The sequence below is a fragment of the Gossypium hirsutum genome, chromosome D03 (genome assembly GCF_007990345.1).
Source record: "Gossypium hirsutum isolate 1008001.06 chromosome D03, Gossypium_hirsutum_v2.1, whole genome shotgun sequence".
In the NCBI taxonomy this organism is placed as follows: Eukaryota; Viridiplantae; Streptophyta; class Magnoliopsida; order Malvales; family Malvaceae; genus Gossypium; species Gossypium hirsutum.
In genome coordinates, this window is record NC_053439.1 from 44,600,343 (window position 1) to 44,620,840 (window position 20,498).

Sequence of the window (20,498 nt, forward strand, 5' to 3'; positions counted from 1 at the left end):
GAAAAATGTAATGCCCCTTACTCAATTCAATTGTTGAATTCGAATAACGGAATGTCACCTTCATTGTAAAAGTAATCCACATAAAATAAATTCAAATTTAAATACAATTTATAATTATTACAAATCACATACCATACATGCATAGTAAATTGAGATTATGAATGACTTAATTATGAAAATCTAGACATGAAATGGAATTAGATTGTAAAATTTCAAAGTTTTAATGTTAATATAAAAAGTTCATAGTTGGTTTCGATACTATAACGATACCTTATTAAAAACCAATATCAAATTACGATTTTGTTTTCTTGGCAAATCAAAGTTATCGATATTTATCAACATGTATCAATATTTTATGAAAAATTATTGATACGTATATAAATATTGTAGGGGATAAACCCGATTGAACAACGAACAAAGTAAAGAAAATAAGAATCGAAAAGATCAAACACACAAATTTTATGTAGAAAAATTCTTCAAAAGAGGATAAAAATCGTGGGCAAAAGGAGATTTCACTATATTAAAGGAGAGTCCAAAAGATGGAGAGAATTAAAAGAAAAAAATCGAAACCCCACAAGAAAATCCCTTCGAAAAAAATAACAAAATTCTCTCAATCTAAATATTTTGTTGTGTAAAACCTAGAGTAACTAAAACCTATTTAAAGGTTGAAAGTCGTAGCATATATGACTACAACAACTATAGGTTAATTAGAGTTTAAGTGAGAAAATAAAAATAAAGTTTAACTAGGAGAAGAAAAGCCAAAATAAATTTTGGTCAAAGTAAGAGGCACTTTCCCACAAATCTCCACCTTGACTCGTATTTGGACCAACTCCCTTATCGAGCCTTGTTACGAGCTTAACTGATTCTTTGTCAGATACTTACCAAGTCCAAACAATGCTCGAACTTTGAAACTAGAACACTCTTTGTCAACATGTTGGCTGGATTGTGTTCTGTACCAATTTTAAGAATCTGAATATCCTCTTGAGTGATCACCTCTCGACCAAAATGATAATGAATGTCTATGTGCTTCATTCTCTCATGGTATATTTGATCTTTGGTGAGATATATGAAACTTTGACTATCACAATATACGACAGTTACCCCTTTTTCATTTACCAATTCACTGAATAGGCCCCTTAACCAAATTGCTTCTTTTACTACTTTTATAATTGTCATGTATTCTGCTTCAACAATTCACAAAGTAACTGTAGCCTGAAGTGTCGCTTTCCAACTAATGACACAATTCTCAAAAGCAAATAAGTAACCCGTGAGAAACCTTTTTTGATCTAAGTCTCTTGCATAATCAAAACCAACATATCTGACTAGGCCCTTTTGAGTTCTTCCAAAATCTAAACACATGTTAGAAAAACCCTGTAAATATATGAAAATCCACTTAATTGCATTCTAGTGTAACTTACCATGATTTTCCATGTATCGACTAACAACACTAACAACATGTGAAATATCAGGACGAGTGCATGTCGCATGTCATTGCATACATCAAGCTTCCAACTGCGCTTGAATAAGGTACTTTTGACATGTACTTTTCATCTTATTCATTTTGTGGGGAATCTGAAATTGAGAGTTTAAAATGTGCAGCTATAGGAGTACTTATAGATTTTGCATCTTGCATCTCAAATCGCTCAAGGATCTTCTTGATGTACCTTTGTTGCGATAAAAATAATTTCCCGAAATGTTTATCTTTCAAAATTTCCATCTTCAAAATTTTATTTGCTGCACCTAAATCTTTTCTCTCAAACTTAGAGTTAAGCATGATTTTAAGACGATCAATTTCAGATTGATTCTTAGCCACAATTAACATATCATCAACATAAAGCAACAAATATATAAAAGAACCATCACCAAGACATTGTAGGTAAACACAATTTTCGTACTTACTTCGAGAAAAACCAATACACAACATGAAGGAGTCGAACTTTTTATACCACTGTCGAGGAGACTGCTTCAAACTGTACAATGACTTTTGTAAGAGACAAACATTATCTTTTTTACCTTCAAAGTTCAAGTCTTTTAGTTGTTGCATGTAGATGTCCTCTTCAAGGTCACTGTGAAGAAAAACAATATTTATATCTAACTATTCTAACTCAAGATTATTTGATGCAACAAGGGCAAAAAGCTCCCGAATGGACGTATGTTTCAGAACAAAAGAAAAAACATTATGAAAATTAACTCCCTCCACTTGACTGTAGCCCTTTGCAACCAATCTTGCCTTCTACCTAGTGTCGTTAGGTCTCGAACCTTCCTTCTTTTTAAATACCCATTTGCAACCAATGTTTCTTTTATCGATGTGAGGTTTAACTAGCCTCCAAGTCTTATTCTTTTGAAGCAATTCCATCCCATTGCAACAAGCCATTTGCTAACATTAGAGGCTTGAACTACCTCATAATAACACGAAGGATCAGTTGAACTGCCACTAGGTTTCCTTTATAATATTTCTGTAGTGGTCAGATTTCTTGTCATTTCTTGTAATGAGCCAACTTATAATTAGTTAACTGAGATGATGAGGGTACCTGAGGGTCGGATGGAGCCCCAAAAAGATCCGAAACAACTTCAATCTTGTAAGAACTAGAATTTTTTCATGTCGTAGCAACGTCGTGTGACTCTTCGTCAGGATGAGACCTCTGTTTGCACGTCGTTACGACATTGGGAATTTTCTATTCAATACGTCGCCTCTTGTTTCAGCTTTTCAATGCACCTTGCTCAAGACACTTTGATTTGTTGTGTCTTTAATAGTAAAAGTCTCCTTTTCTGATCGAAATATGGTAGATTCATCAAATGTAACATCCTTGCTAACAATTATTTTGTTGGATTTCAAACATCACAACTTAAAACCTTTTGTACTGGCAGAGTATCCCAAAAAGATGCATTTAACAACCCTTGGTTCGAGCTTTCCCTGGCTAACTTTAGCAAAAACAGGACAATCAAAAATTCTAAGATTAGATTAATTGGGAGGATTACCTGACCATATCTCCTCTAGAAATTTATCATTCAATTCTTTATGAGGAGATCGATTTACAAAATAACTTGTCAGGTTTACGGCTTCAGCCGAAAATTCATTCCCTAAGCCTGCATTAGAAAACATTCATCAAGCCTTTTCCAACAAGGTTCTGTTTATTCTTTTTGCAACTCCATTCTGCTGCGGAGTTCCAACAATGATTCGATGTCTTTCAATTCCTTCTCGTTTGCAGAAATCATTAAACTCTGACGAACAGAACTCAAAACCATTATCCGTTCTTAAACTCTTCACGAATTTTCTAGTTTATTTTTCTAATAGTGTCTTCCACCATTTGAAGATTCTAAGACTTCACTTTTCTATTTCAAGAAATAAACCTTAACTTTTTTGGAGTGATCATCAATAAAAGTTAGGAAATATTTATTACCTCCTTTTGAGATGCGATCTGCCGAAATTCGGTGTAGTAGATTAAACTAGATTTCACACTTAAGGAGCCTGAATACAAGCATTGTCATTACATTTTAGTTAAGTTTCTTTAGTTTTACTTACATTAAATAAAATGTGCAAATTGAGTCTTTTATTGACCCTAATGGTCGAATAAGGCCTAAGGGAGAGTTAACGTACTTTGTGAGTATACGAGAGACCATCAGAAGGCATTTTAGAACGATACTGGACGTTATGTCGTAACACGGGAGGACTGATGTCGCAACATAGGGAATAGAATGAAGAAACTCAAGTTTGCCTTTGATGTCGCGACACAAACTGAGGGTATCGCAACATACCCCTGAAGATGGCTATAAAGGAGCATATTGGTTGCTATGTCGCAACATAGGTCCTGGTGTGTCGCGACATCAACTTTGGTAAGGAAATTAGACACGAAGTAAGGGCATTTTTGTCTGTGCAATCAAAATTAAAGCTTAAGAATGACAACCACTTGAAGGCTATAAATAGGCTTCTTTGGCACATGTTAAAGACACATTTTGATTAACCTAGTTTCTTCCTTTATATTTAGTTTCATTTTTTTAGGGTTCTAGAGTTTTATTTTATTTGTTCGTTGTTTTCTTTTTATAGATTTGGATTGTGGAATCATTCAACTCTGTGGATTTGCGCTTAATATCAATACAATTATGCTATTTCATTTACTTTATCTTATCTATTTAATTAGCATGCTTTCTCTTTACATCAATTATATATTTTTATAAATGCCACGAGGAACTAATCCTTCTATGGGGGATTAGCGAGTGGAGGTATGATCTGTTAACTGTTTTGTAGGGTTACTCAACGAATAAGCTATTTGGGAAAGGGAGAACGTGAAACAAACCCTAGGCTTGACAACACCGGAAAGTCATCAAGGTGGGAATTAACCCAAAATTAGTATTGCCCATTCGTGAACACCTTAACCCCAAACCAGCTTGGACTGTGAGGTTAAAAGATAAGTAGTTCTTGTTGACTCGTTATGTTAGTGGAAGATCGAAAGATCCTACTAAGGTAACGACTAGTTGATTGACGAGGAACCTGAAGCAGCAATTGATGGAGATTATCGAAGCGAGCTAATTACCCATAATCAGATTTGATTTTTTCTTCCTTTTTGATCTCTTGAATTTTATCTTTTTATGCTATTTTATTTTAATTATTGTAAAAACCTCAAAAATCCTTTATTTTATATTTTTCGTACTATAATTAAATTTAAAAGTACTAATTAGATATTTCAGTGTTTAGGTTAGAATTGATCTAGAGCTCACCTCTCTTGGGTATGATCCTTGGAGTATTCACCCACTCCATTGTAAAACTATATTACAACTAAACACGTATACTTGCGGATACCGCCTCGTAATTCTATATTTTATTACAATATTCACACTCTGGATGTTAGTACGTCCGGAGGCGGTCAAGATGTTAGAAGATAAACTCCATAAATTGGAATTAATGTAATCTAGAGCCCCTTTTGTTCTGTGCACTGCTGAATCGAAACTGGTTTGAGTTTGTTTCCCGAAAATGTAATGCCTGTAGAAACCTAACTTACCAACTCCAATGTCTTTGAGAAGACCTCTATTGCACAAGACTGTCACACCATTCTCGCTCATATGACCCAGCCGCTTGTGCCAAAATTTTGTTGAATCGAAATCGATGGAAAAAGAGTCACATTGTGTCGTACGACGTCAGGTTGATTCTCGTTGTGACGTGGTGGTGATCGCAATCGTACCAATAACCATTAACCCTTACAAAATTTTAGGCTGCCCTTTTTCTGTCCTCTAATCATAACAAAAGCCCTATGAGAAACTTTTAAGCCATTTGACTCAATGACTATCCTACAACTATTAGAATCCAAAATTCCTAATGATATAAGATTTTTCTTTAAATTATGAACATACCTGACATCTAACAATGTCTGAATAATTTCATTGTATATCCTAATTTTTACTGTTCCTATTTCAGATATTTTACATGAAGAGTTATTCCCTATCAACACAACTCCATCTTCAACTGAATTGTATGTGGAAAATAAGTCCGTGTTGGGACAAATGTGATAGGAGCACCCTGAACCTAAGATCCATTCAGAAGTAAGATGAGAGCTTTCACTCATTGACACCAATAAGAAATCATCACCTCTATCCTCGACTACACTAGCATCAGCAACTTCAACTTTCTACTTATCTTTCTCATCGTTTTTGGTATCCCTTTTGATTTTATTTTAAAGTTTCCAACATTCTAACTTAACATGACCCACCTTTTTACAATAGTCACAATATTTGTCATAATTTTTGGATTTGGACCTTGCTTTAGACCTGTTTCGATTTGTCTTTCTAGTTTGTTGTCTGCCTCTTGCAATTAGAACTAAGGCTTGCCCGTCTGATTTTTTGTTTGGGCCTAACTCATTGCCAAGTTTATCCTTGCTCAGAAGATTTCCCTTCACATCCTCGAATAAGAGATGATCTCTCCCATAAATCAGAGTTTCCCTGTAAGTTTTATAAGAAGAGGGCAAAGAGCATAACAACAACATAACTTGATCCTCATCACTAATATCTACTTCGAGTTTTTTTTAAGTCATTAAGAAGGGTAACAAACTCACTAATATAGGTTCTAAGGGATCACCTTCGGCCATTATGAACGTGTAGAGACGTTATTTTAAAACTAACTCGTTGGCTAGAGATTTCATCATATATAAGGCTTCTAGTTTCTTCCATAATACATACATCGTTTTCTCCTTCAGAACCTCCTAAACACATTATTCGTGAGGCATAATTGAATAATGGATAGAGCATTTTCATCAAGCTATTCTCATTCTGACTGATCTATATTTGTGGGTTTTTTTCCTGTAACGACTTTTTTCAGACCGTTATGAACCAGTATTGTCGTTATCTGAACTTGCCACAAACTAACTTTGTAATCATGTTGAACTTCTCAATATCGAACCTTGACACTTCCATCGTTGAACGAGTTGATTACGAAAATCAAACTAGCTCTGATACCAGTTTGTAGGGGATAAACCCGATTAAACAACGAACAAAGTGAAGAAAATAAGAATTGAAAAGATAAAACAAGTAGATTTTATGTGGAAAAATCCTCAAAAGAGGATAAAAAACTACAGATAAAAAGATATTTCACTATGAAAAAGGAGAGTACAAAATATGGAGAGAACTAAAAGAAAAACTTGAAGCCCCATAAGAAAAACCCTTCGAAACAAAGAACAAAATTCTCTTAATCTAAATATTTTGTTGTGTAAAACCTAGAGTAACTAAGGTCTATTTATAAGCTGAAATTCATAGCATATATGACTACAACAACTCTAGGTTAATTAGAGTTTAAGTGGGAAACTAAAAACAGAGTTTAACTATGAGAAGAAAAGCCAAAATAAATTTTGGTCAAAATAAGAGGCACTCTCCCACAAATATTGATACCATTTTGGCATTCTGTTTGATTTAAAACTGTTCATATGGTCAAGTATCAATACCAAATGTCAAAATATCAATACCTAAGTCCAGAAATGGTAAAATCTCATCTTTAAAATGTCAATTTCATGCCAAAATCACCTAGACTTCAATGGTACCTTATAAACACAATTATAACATAAAAATCATCAACTAATGATCTTTCTATTAATTTCCAACAAGATAAAAAAAATCACTTTAACAATCAACCTAAGTGTCTAACCAATATGCCACAATTGGCACATTAATTAACAATCCAAAACCAAACAAAAGAACACATTCAACTATATTAATATGCCTTCAATGGCACCTCAAATATCAAACCTAACATACAACCATTCAACCATTCAAACCGTCTTTCAATTGGTTCCATATTAGCCATATAACTTAGGTACTAGGATTACCAAATCATTTCAAATATGGTATAGAATAAGAATCATCTTTCCATACCTATATCCTAGCATACCACCTAAATACCTTATAATCAAATAACATGCCCATCAACTACTTAACAAGTTATCATTATCATGATTTTTGCCATCACACACAAATATTTACTTATGATTCATAAAATGTCAACGTAACCCAAAATGGACATCATATAACCATAAGACTTATTAGGTACATGCCAAGACCCAAAATGAAACACATTACCAACACTTTGAGTCTTGAATTGTCGGTGGATGTTGAAGTTGATGATCGAATCGAAAGTACCTAACTTGCACACGAAAAACAAAACCGTACGATTAGCAAGCTTAGTGGTATTTCTATAATCCAAACATTAAACATAACATAACTCATTTTAAATGCAAAAGTTGATTAAATTAGCAATTGAATGTAAAATTGTTTGTGTATTGATGGAATGTTATGTTATTTTAATCTATAGCATGTTATCCCTCGAAAAACAAAAGAAAAGATAAGGTTGTTGACGAATAGCTTGGAGTTCACGGTTTGTATTTCTATAATCTGAATTGTTTCAATTGTTGCATTTTCACATTGCATTACGTGGTAAGTTTATAAGGTGAGTTAATTCTTTGGAAGATGTTGTGAAATGATAAAATTGAATTGAATAAATTTTACTGAATGATTAAATATGGTAAGGGACATAATAACAAGTATATCCTATAGTTAAATCAATTTTAGGTTAATATAAAGCTTACGAAAACTTTAGACCAACCCGGCAAGAAACAGGGTTTAAATTGAAATTAAAACGAAAAGATGGTAAAAATCTGCAAACAAGGGTCACACAGCCATGTCCCTTGGCCGTGTGTGAAAGCTTAGCCTGTGTGTGATGAACCACACAGTCGTGTCACTAAACCATGTATTAGAGTCGTTCTCGTGTGAGATAGGTCACATGCCCGTATGAATGGGTCACATAATCGTGTGAGCAAACCATGTAAATCTTTGTGCCCATGTGTACCAAAATCACTTAAATTTTTACATACCACACGGTTGTACCATGAGCCCATGTATGGCACACGGCCATGTGCCAGGCCATGTGTCAGCTTGTGTGTACCTGAAAATGCCTTTTTAAGCAAGCTATTCAACCATGAACACTTAAGCCATAAAATATCATTTAAACCACATCTCAACCAATTCCAAAGCATTCAAATCAACCAAAATCATCATTTATATCAACCATCCTAAGTGCCTAACCAATATGCCACAATTGGCACCTTAATCGACAATTTAAAAACCAACCAAAAGACCATATACATACCAACCCATTAAGCCTTCAATGACACTTTCACTATCATCTAATCAAGCACCAAATAGCCATTCAAACAATCTCATGCTTAAGCATTAAGCTTGCCAAATCATTTCAATCATACCTAAACTTATAACTCATCTTTGTGCACCTATTTTCTAGCGTATCATCTAAACACCATCAAAGCAAGCAAATATCTAAGTCAAACTTCTCATCAAGATACCATCTTCATGACTAATTCCATCATACACATATTTACATAAACATAATCTCAAAATGACAAAATCACTCAAGATATAACATTTGCACAAGCTTAAGATTTCCTAGGTACATGCCATGCATAACCAAGCCTTAATATGGTCAAAAGACTACAAAATCAATACCGGAATAGTGTGAGCTTCTTGACGATTAGCCTAACACGTTCCGCAAGTTGACACTACAGAGAAAAAAGAAACAAATGAGTAAGCATTACAAATGCTTAGTAAGTTCACAAGTATTTAAAACCAAGTAACTTACCTCAGATTATAATTATACACTACATGCTACTTAGCTTGGTAAAGTTTGCCTATCATGGCAAATCAAATATAAAAAAGGCGAGTTTAACATTTATAAAACCATATAGTATTCAATCATATAACATTTTAATTCATTTAAAGTAATATTTCAACATCATCTACAAAACAATCAATCATTTGATCAGTTCACTATCTAAGTCATATCATACAATCTATTTACCCACAATACATCCCATTTCAAATTAATGCCAAACATTATTTTCATTTCATAATTTGAATTTTCAATCAAATTCATATTAGATCATATGAACTTCATTCCCATATCATATCAGTTCTTCTTTATACCAAATATACAACAATTGCCAATTTATTTTCAATTACTACTTCGTTTCATAATATGAATTCTGAATCACATTCATTGATTTGCCATGTTTTCATATTGGCCCATTGGGCTTATATAACTGATTCTCAATATGTATATGCATTATTCAATCAATGTATCAAATCAATCTAAAAATCATTTATTACAATTACATTATACATATCCCCATTAACCTGACTTGGACTCGGACTAATACACGGTTCCAACCAACACACCAATTTGGCACTTAGTGCCTGACAGATAAATTCGTAATAATGAATTACACCTTGTGCTGGCCGATAAAATTGACCAATTCAACCAATTCAAGAATTCCATATATATATATAATAGTTCATCACCACATTAGTGTAATTCTACATTTTAAATAATATTTAAAATTTTCGAATATACTCAATTTAGTTCTTTTCACATACAACCAATTTAAATCGAATCAATTCAACTCATTTAATCAAATCATCACTTTATCACATAACATATCCTATTTCAGTCCAATTCAAAGTCAATTCCTTAATTTGTCGAATTATACTATCTTCAATTCTGTTCAATTTAATCTTTTATCTCACCTTTTTTTTACCAAATTGTAAACAACTAGAATTTAGATTAACATATTTACAATTATAATTTTAAATGCGTAACAATTTAACACAAACATACTGTATGAACTTACTAAGGCTAAACAACAAAAATTGTAATGTCAGGGACTAATATGAAAGTTTCTCTTCTCCACGATTATCTATTGGCTCTTGATCTAAAAAATAATTTATTTATTAGCCCAAATACATAATAATAATCCATTTAATTCATATGACATATTTATTGACATTTTTCAAAATTGCTTTAAACTTTTACTTTTTATTCAATTTAATCCCTAATATCAAAACAAGCTTATTTTCACAATTAACCCATAAAGCCATAGAGCCAAATTCTTAAACATCCATAATCAGCTCTCTAATACTAAAATTTTACAAGAAAACCATGCCAAATTTATCATATTTTCAATTTAGTCCTTAAGCTTAAAAACTATACAAAATCACTTTATGAAATAGTAAACCAAATTTAATTATTTATCACAAAAGTTCAAAAAAATTACCAACTAATTCATGGAAAAATTCTAAAAATTTAAAAGTTTTACGAATTAGTCCCCAAATTAACTAGATTAAGCTACAACAATCTCAAAAATATAAAAGTCACTAAAAACAGGTGAGAAAATACATACCATGCACACAAAATAAACTTGGCCGAAAGCTTCCCAAGGTTAGCTATGGAGTTTTTGGTTTCTAAACAAAGAAATGAAGAAGATGATAGTTGTTTTACTTATTTGTTTATGTTATTTATTATTTAATTACTAAATTACCCTTACATCAACATATATTATAAACTAAAATGCATATATGAAACCGTTCAACAAAAATATCCTTGGCATAATTGTCACTTAAAATCATTTAATCATGCAATTATTCCTATTAGCACCTTTAGTTTAACAGCGATTAACTTTTGTAACTTTTACAATTTAATCCTTTTTACTTAATTAACTACCTAAACATTAAAATTACTTGACCAAATTCCAATCCAATTATACTACAACTCCGTAAATATTTTTATAAAAATATTTACGATCTTGGTCTATGAAAATTAGGTCTCGATACATTATTTTCAAAAACCACTAACTTTCAGTACGTACCACTTATACCTTGACTAACTGACTAATTTAATAAAATCAATAAAATCACGTTTTACTATAACACTATTTTTAACTCATAAATATAATATAGATAATATTTACTAACTTACTCATCGTAATTGTGGTCCCGAAACCACTGTTTCTGACACTATTGAAAAACAAGTTGTTACAACTCTCCCTTTATAAGAAATTTCGTCTTCGAAATTTTTACCTACGAAACGGTTAGGGTATTGTGAATCTCATGTTTATTTTCCAGCATTCTCATATTCTCTTCTGTATTGTGACAATACCATATTACTTTATCTCTGGTTTGCAATTCAATACCTTTTCTCTACAATTCAACACATAATTCTGTCGATCTTAGGCGATTTTCAACTGTCTCATATAATATGAATTTTATTGTCTGTCTCACAAATCAGATCAGTCCCTATAATATTTCTTTTCCTCATCTCTAACCAGTACAACAGAGTTATGCATTTACGTTCATATAAAACCTCGTATAGTACCATTTAATACTTAATCGATAACTATCTTTATATACGAACTCTGTTAATGGTATAAATTTTCTTTAGTTGTTTTCGAATTCAATTATACAATACTGTATTTTGTCTTCTAGTATCCAAATCATCCGTTCTGATTATCTGTCAATCTAAGGATGAAATATTGTACTGAAATTCAGTTTCATGCCTAGAGTTTCATGCAATCTATCTCAAAATCTAGAGGTAAATCTCAAGTCTTGGTCAAAATAATAGATAATGACATATCATGTAATCCGACAATCCATAGTAACTCATTTCTTTTCCCATTCTGCAATCATTATAGACTATAGCAAACCTAATGGAACCTGACGTTCGGCTTTGCCTTACGGGCATATCTGACATATAACCACTTATTCTGAAATTTTCTCAGTACGCACAACGATTTCAAAAGCATAGATTCCTGTCATTACCAATACTGAACTCTAAAGTTTGATCATTTTTAACAAGTTTTCTTTTAGCTAAGAACTCCAAATTATATTTCTATAGTTTTTTTTTTGAATTTTCTAAAGGAATATCGATTTTTTTCTCAAGTTGGCTAAAATAGAAACGTCACTTATAATTGTTTGAAGCTCTGTTAGCATTTATCCTGCCAAACAAAGCTAATGTTTTTTAAAACTATGACTAAACTGATAAAATATGTAAAAGTTGATAGCTAAAAATTTTTATTATATTGAATTTCTTAATTGCCACGTCAGCTTGTCATTAGTGATTTTAACAGTAGTGACCAAAATGAACGAATTATGTAACGCAGGTGCTTAAATTGCAAACTTCTAATTTTTTATGCCTAAAATGATTTTTTATAGTTCATTGACTACTTCTGTAATTTACCCAAAAAAAAATAATACAATCAAGTTATAATGGTTTGGCCTTAATTGCCTAATTCTATTACCTTAGTTTCATTTATTACAAATTTTTCTAATTCATCAACTTTAATTGCTACTTTTTAGGGATAAAGTATAACATTTACAATCTTTATCTTTTATCTTTCAAGGTTTAGATAGAAACCTCTCCCCTATCTTTTGCAATATCTAAGAAAGAACTACTTAATTTTTATGGCTCAACTTGAAATTCTTTCCCTGAAAACAAAGAAAACTGTAATGACCCAATTTTAAGTGGTATCAAAAAATGTAGTTTTAGAACTCTATTTACGTAAATCGAGTCCATAAGGATGAAATATAAAACTTAATGAAGCTATCAAGAAAATATATTGAAGATCAGTTAAGTAACTTAACCAAGAAAATCATTAATTAAAACTCAAGGAATAAATTGTAAAAGTTCAATCGCTATTAAGTTTTAAATTAGAAAATGCTTGAGTAACTAGATAGCAATTATTTAAACGATTAAAATGGTTAATTAACCAATTATTCAAATTTGATAGTCAACATCTAAAGCCTGGATTGCTTCACAATACTAAATCCTTCATGGCGACTTCAAGTATCAACCGGGTCTTTTTAGTAGTTGAACACTTGAAAATTCTCTTGAACTCTTGCCGATCAACACCACAAAAAATGACATTTAGTGCCATAAAGTTTGCATTAGCAAGCTTCACCCTCATCAAGTCTAATTTGTTTCAAGTTTTGAAGTCTTAACATTTGAAAGAATAGTAGTTGGGGTTCTCATCCTCTCAAGATCAAACACCATGCATTACCATCCATAGATTTTATGAACTCCTCCATTCTTACTTTCCAATATGAATAATTTGATCCATTAAACATAGAAGGTCATGACCTAAAAGATCTTCTCATATCTATACTAACGTAAAAGGTTTGATCGAACTTGATATCATAAGTTGAGTACCCTCAATTCAATTAATCAAACTACAAAAAAAAATCATTTTTTAGAAAAAAAATATTATTTATCATTAAATTTTAAATAATTAATAAATTTATAAACTATCCCCTTCACAAAAAAAAATACTATTTTCTTCATTTTCTCTCCATATAACTTTAACATTTTTTTACTGTTTCTTCTGCCCTATCTCTTTTATCCTTTTTTTTAATTAGGAAAAAGAATTCTTTTGAAAACAACTATCCATATATATTTTTGGTAGAGACTACCCATGTATTTTTTTTAGCAATCTTTTTTAGTTACCAAATACTTCTTCTTCTATTTTTTACTAAATTTCTTATATATAATATTGGAGTGGAAAATAAAGTGACAGAGTTTGAACTCACGTCAAGCCTGTCTAAAAAGAGCTTTATTCAATGTTCTATACAAGTTAAGACGGTATTTAAATTTTTAGTATTTTGTATTTGAAAAAATATTTGGTTCACTGCAGATAGAGTCACATGATAATTTTTTAAGACTGTTTGTGGAATAAAAAAAGTACACTATTAGTGTACCAAAAACTAACTCATTTTTTATTTATAATTCCTATCTTAAATTTGACATTTCAATACAATAGATATATTAAAACAATGAATAATATTTAGTACACTGTCACAGTGGAGCTTTTAAACTCCACAAAAAGGGCCAATGAATTGACAAGTGAAGAATAAGACTATCATAAAATATTAAAAAAAAAGATACACATGTTAATTTTTTAAGACTACTTGAATAAAAAATGTATACTCTTAAAGTATCAAATACTAACTCTTAAAATAATTGAATTAAAATAAAATAGAAATATATAAATTGAAAAATTAAAAAATAAGCTTAAAGAGTTTGGATTTTTTTTTTTGAAACCAACGATATTGGAATTTAAACCACAATCATTTTCAATATATCTTTATCATTTAAATGTTTATTTAATTCTTATGTCAATTACATATATATATTATTATATAAGCTTTTTCTAAGCACATTATCCTATTAATATTTGCACCTTTTTCGTGCTAAGAAGCGTCGGGTACTGGGGAGCGTTTGTTGTTTTTTGTTGCTGCGGGAGGGACTCTCGCAGTTGACATTCACGTCCACCCTCTTTACCCACGATCTCTTCCTCTGTAACCTTTGAAACCCATTATATATACACAACTGGGTTTTTCTGAGCAAAAAGAGCTAAAAAAAAAAAGAATAAAAGAATAACGTTTGCATGATCAGAGGGTGAAGGCAAAATGGGGTCTCCTCCTACACCTAAGCTTTCTCTATATTCGTTTCCGAGTATGGCAAAAGAGCCGTCAGGGATGATGACACCGCCGATTCATTCCTCTGTTTCAATTCCATTCCTGTGGGAGGAAGCACCGGGCAGGCCTAGGCGGTCGTATCGGGGTAGTGAGAACGAAACTGATACAAGCAATGGATCAAAGCCAAACGTTGCAAGATGCTTGGAACTGCCTCCGAGGTTGTTAGCTAAGGCTAAGGTTGCTAACATGCCACCTCCAACAACTGTGTTGGATGGTCCTGATGCGTTTTGGCCTGGGTCTTTTAGGAGCCTGGACAACAAGTGGCTGGATAAGTTTGGATCCAGTAGGTGGAGGAGCTTTAGAAAGGCTGGTCGAGTTGTTGAGAGAAGTTTTGACTTTTCAACTTCGGTTGTTCGCGTTGGAGATGCTGGTGGCTCTGGCACTACAGAGATGAAGATAGCCAGGGTTAGGAAGAAAGCCTGTTTTCTGAATCTATCTCACGCTAGGTCACATGTCTTGGTACGTTTCAAAACCACCATTCAGAATCTAATTCTGCTTTTCAATTCCTATCATCTTTGTTCCTGTTTTAAGTTTCTTAAATTTTTGGGAGTTTTACTCTTCCACTATTCAAGTGCAAGTGAATTTGAGTGGAATTACGAGTAAATAACTATTTTACCAACAAAGGGGCGCAAAATTTGGCTAGTATAATTAAGAATTACTTTGACTTTTTTCATTGTGCAATGTTCTACTCCGACAACTACATATATCTGCAGGCAAGCATTTATGAAAGCTTTAAGAAAGTGGTCCCATGGAGACGAGGGCATGAAGGCTCCTGCAACCCATAGCCACAAGCTGATCTGTGAGATCAACTGTTTTAACTTCTATATTGAAAAGTATTTTGTTGGTTTCTTTCAAGTAATATATGTTAGAATAATTTAGAGCACTTCACGATGTGTGATGGATCCAATGGTGATATGGGATAGAAATTAGCTGTAATGTTACGATGTATATGAAATTAGCTCTAATGAAATCAGGGTTGGTTCAAATTACTATTTTCTCTTTACATTAATATCTATAAATGGTTGTGGTTTAAAACATATAGTGCAAGAGAGCTATTGGTGACTGTATTATAGCAGAAAAGTAAGCAGTGAATGCCATGGCAGTCAATAACAAGAGGCAAGGGACCTTTTCTTGTAATTAGCTTTGAAACAAGCCTGCCTAAGCTTCTTGGTTCTGTCGGTTAATTCCGGATCTGGCACTTTCTCTAGCATCCTTTGGTGCTCCTCCAACATCACTATCTCATTAGTCAATCCAAGCTCCTAAAATAAAAGAAATTAAACAATGACAAATAAGTTGCTCACATCTAATTAGAATTTAGAAACCTCCCCCATTGCCTTTGACAAAGAGTTTGGTCATGTGGCACCATCAACCACTGCTAAACTCCAACCAGTTATCATGTCTTTAATTAAAATATATTTCATAACATCATCATTATCATGTCATGCTAACGAGACCCTTATCTCAGGAATAATAACTAGACAAAGGTTTCTTAAGCATAAACTTGTTCGATCCCATGCATACATATATGTAAGTATATACCTTGACATTGTGAATGAGAGATTTCAAGCTCTTGATCTTCCTATGAGGCCATCTCATGATGTTGAGTTCCCTGCATCTCTTCTTCAACAAAGTCAGTCCCACATTCATCTCTTTAGCAGCTTTAGATATTGGAAAATCAAAGTACTTTTGAATCTCATCTAATTCCAATGAGGCTGTCCTCTTCCTTCTGAAACTCCTTATTTTCTGTCCATGTGAATCCCCATACTCAATCTCATGAATCACTCTCGATGCTTCAGTACTTGAACCACCACTGTTCGTAATATTGCCACAATGGTGGTCAAATGAATCCACTACCGCCTTTATAGGCTTTGCATCAACCATGATATCTTCATTCTGATCAAAAAGAGCGAAGTCACTGCTTATCTCTTCAAAATCCATGAACTGAATGCATAAATTGTCGGCCTGAGGATGGGGAAGCAATGCAGGTGAATTGAAATCGTAAAAACTGTCTACTTCAAATTCCACCCTGCGGTAAATGAACCCAGAAAACAAAAACATTAAGGAACAAAAAGAACCCCAAACTTAAAAGCAAAAACATGATTAAAGCATCTCACTTTCCAAATGGGTTTTCTTCAAAGTTGAAGCAGTAATCAAATTCAGATCCATTTTCCATCTTTGCGAAATCAAGACCCATATAGTAAGGTAATGGAGAATGAAGTTGAGGAGTACTTAAAAGGGTGTATATATATATAATGGGAAAGGGGATGAATTGCTATACGTTGGCGTTTGTGCACATTTAGTCTATATATGGAATTAAATTGCACAACTTTTCATGAGATGTATTACTGAACAATTTACCAATAACTAAACACACTACGGTTATGCATGCATCTTCATCAACATTATTTCTCTCTTTTAATGCCTGTGTTCTTTTTGATGATTTAAACATCGTATCTTTTCGATCTCACAACTTTCAAGCTTAATTTATTTCACATTTCAATTTCCATTTTCCCTCTTTAATTATATATTTCTTCTTTTTGGCGTAATGTATAGGAAACATATCTAAATGTGGGTTGCTTCTTCTTCTTCTTTTAATATGTTTCAATAATCTTTTATAAATATAAGTCGGCCTAAATTCTGATACTGATTCAGCTTTGGCTGTTTTGCATGAAACTAATATATGATCCAATCCATCTATAAAAAATATATATAATAATCCCATATATATTTTTACTATATTTGTTATAAAAAATTGTCAATGAAAATAAAAAATTCCAAATTTAATTTAATTTTGTTTGATATAAAATCTAAAATACAAACCATATAACTTCTAATTATTATAATAATTGGAGAATAATATATTTCACGTGAAATTTCGAAAAAAAATAATCTTGAAATCTTGAATATAGTTGAATTTGTGTAAGCGTTGGATATATATTTTCGTTTAAAACATTTTCTTTTGAGATTTTAAATATATATTTTCCATAACTATTTGGTCATTATGTACAGGCAGCTTACAGAATATTTTTCTAACCTTCAAGTCAAAAGAATACAAATTCTTACATTAATGTAAATATTTATATTTATATTTTACCCACAAATTATGGTAATAGTAAAAAGAAGTAAGCTTTTCTCTATTTCAAATTCTCCTTCATATATTTGTTTAATCTGATTACAGTAACAATGTTTTCCTTGGAAGTTTTTTCTCGAAATGAAAATTCTCTCTCGTTCCTGGGAGGTTTCTTCTCCGTCATTAGAGTATTCCCACTGAGGTTTCGCTTGGTTTGTTTGTTCTTTCTTCTTTGTTTTTTTTTTCTCTCGATTTGGGTTTTAGGTTTGTTTTATCTTGAGTCGGTTATTAATCCTTTGATGCCTAGGTCTTGAGCTTTTACTTTTTTATTTTGCTTGCTACGGATCTGTAAAGGGTAAGAAATTTTCCTAATCGTCGTTTTCTGGTTTTTCCATTGGCCCAATCTATTGAAGTGTTTCTAGGGTTTTTTGATGGACGAATTGGAAATTAGCTTGGAGGGGGGAGATGGGGGGATGTTCAAATTTGACCAGGTTTATGGTGGTAGGGAAGATCCATGCGGAAAAAATATTAAATTGGAAGGGGGTTCTGAGTATTTTGAAGGGGATCTGGAGTGGTGATGACATTTTATGCATTAGAAAAGCTGAAGGGAATATCTATGCGATTTCCTTTGCGAGGGAGAGAAGCTATCGAAGGGCTTTAGCAGAAGGTCCGTGGTCGGTGATGGGGTGCCCGATTCAATTTCAGAGGTGGGATGGAAGTGATTCAATCTCGGAAATGGATTTCTCAAGTATCCAATACTGGATTCAGGTACATAATCTTCCTATGGAATGGTTGTCCAGAAAGAATGCTGAGATAATTGGGGCAAGGCTTAGGAAGGTAGTTGAGATTGATGATGATTTGGTTCAGAATGGAATAGGGAGGAGTTTTCTTAGGGTGAGAGTTGAGTTGGATCTAGGGAGACCTTTAGTAGAAGGATTCTGGGTATTGAGATTAAATCGGGGTCGTTTTTAGGCTCAAGTCAGGTATGAGAAGTTGTCAGATTATTGTTATTATTGTGGATTGATTGGGCATACTGCTAGAAATTGTAAGATGGATGTTAATTCTGGAATTAGTGGAAGTGAGAAATCTAGATTTTCGACAGATCTTAGAGTGGCAGCTTGGAGGGGGTTATGGAAGTGGGGGTTCTGGTTTGGTTAGGAGTGTTTATGGACAGAGTGCGAATAGGGAGGGGAATGATAAAGATTTAGGTAGGGATGAAGGGAGTGCTACTAAAGTTGCGGGAGTAAGGTTGTGGATTGGTAAGATAGCTGAGTTTGGGGTGAGGGAGTTGGGGAAGGAGAAGGGCTTAGTTGATTGTTTTGGGGTTAAGTTGAAAGAGGGACAAGCTGGGTTTCAGGGTTCAATGGAGTTGGTGAGTCAGAATCGGGTTGAAACTGGGATTGATGTTGAAAGGGGGAGTTTGAAGTCGAAATGTATGGATGATAGGTCTAGTTTGGTGAAGCCTCAAGCTTATGTTTCTGGTAAAAGTAGGGTGGATAATCTGGTGAGAGTTCAGGTCCAGAATCTGTTTGATGATAAGCTGGATCCAATTACTCCGTTGAAGTACCAAAAGTCTATGCAGGTGGGTAAAGATATGGTACTAGTGAGGTACAGCATAAGGTTGAATTAGTGTATGGTCAAGGGAAAGATACGGAAAGTTATTTGGGTGAAGGCATGAAGTGTGATTATATTGTGAAGCTGCCAGAAGAAGAGGAATCCGAGTGTAGGAAGCAGGCTGATATTGAGGTATGTAAGGAGCTTGGAGAGAACCTTTTACCTATTGAATTTAATAATTTAAATTTAAAAAGAGGGGCGTGCTACTTAGATCTAGAGATTGGGGAAAATGATCAACAGAGGAAAAGAATGAGGGTTCTATCTGAGTTGCCTGGAAATGTTAATGGTGTTAAAGATAGTTTTGAGGTGGGGATGGCTGTTAGAAATAAGGATAAATTGTGGAAGATGCAGAAAGTAAGAATGGGTTAGAAAACTAAGAAAGTTTCTTTGAAGGGTTTGGTTGAGGTACCAATTAAGGTGGATATGGAGATAGGGCATAGTGGAGAATTTAAGGAGGAAGGGTGTTTATCTGATGGCTATGGTGGCTGGCCTTTAATAGCCACGGAGGAGATATGATTGCTATGGCTTGGAACTATCAAGGAATTGGATCAACCTTGACAGTTCGAAATCTGAAGGGTTAAAAGGGAAGTATGGTTGATACGGGGTTGCGCGCGGACCAAGATCGAGTTGCCAAGTCACGGGAAACTCCTACGAAAACCCTAAACAATTAGATCTGAAACGAAACAGAAAATTAAAAGATTAGATTTTTTAATTTTCAGATCTGAAATAAAATCCCCAAATCAGCAAAGAATCAAATTGAGAATAGAAATAAGTGTTAGGGTTCTTGAAACCCTCAAGGAGATTGTGATTCTGCCCAATTGAACACCAAGATAGTTTTCCCCAAATTTCGACAATCTAATTTCACCCAAAAAGAGTATGGAAAAACCCTAGAAATTGGGGATTTTTGGGCTGATTCCTTAAGATAGAAAAAGGCTGAAAACACAATAAGAACAGAAAATAGATT

General features: G+C 33.1%; 2 protein-coding genes across 2 annotated transcripts; one reads left to right on the forward strand and one right to left on the reverse strand.

Annotated features, from left to right (window-relative positions):
* Positions 1–14,528: 14,528 nt before the first annotated feature.
* Positions 14,529–15,839, forward strand: LOC107950191 (uncharacterized protein At4g00950). Its single transcript, XM_016884987.2, has 2 exons — positions 14,529–15,309; positions 15,564–15,839. Exons 1-2 carry the CDS (start codon positions 14,782–14,784, stop codon positions 15,633–15,635), a joined length of 600 nt encoding a protein of 199 aa, XP_016740476.1. The 5' UTR covers positions 14,529–14,781; the 3' UTR covers positions 15,636–15,839.
* Positions 15,840–15,953: 114 nt separating this feature from the next.
* On the reverse strand, positions 15,954–17,002 carry LOC107950192 (protein RKD4). The gene is made up of 2 exons (XM_016884988.2): positions 16,390–17,002; positions 15,954–16,109 (listed from the first exon to the last, which is right to left on the reverse strand). Exons 1-2 carry the CDS (start codon positions 16,906–16,908, stop codon positions 15,954–15,956), a joined length of 675 nt encoding a protein of 224 aa, XP_016740477.1. The 5' UTR covers positions 16,909–17,002.
* Between the last annotated feature and the right edge of the window lie 3,496 nt (positions 17,003–20,498).

Coding starts and splice junctions, on each gene's coding strand:
- LOC107950191 (XM_016884987.2), top strand. CDS start 14,782: ATGGGGTCTCCTCCTACACCTAAGCTTTCTCTATATTCGTTTCCGAGT. Junction 15,310..15,563: donor ACGCTAGGTCACATGTCTTG/GTACGTTTCAAA, acceptor ATATATCTGCAG/GCAAGCATTTATGAAAGCTT.
- LOC107950192 (XM_016884988.2), bottom strand. CDS start 16,908: ATGTTTTTGTTTTCTGGGTTCATTTACCGCAGGGTGGAATTTGAAGTA. Junction 16,110..16,389: donor CTCTCATTCACAATGTCAAG/GTATATACTTAC, acceptor CTTTTATTTTAG/GAGCTTGGATTGACTAATGA.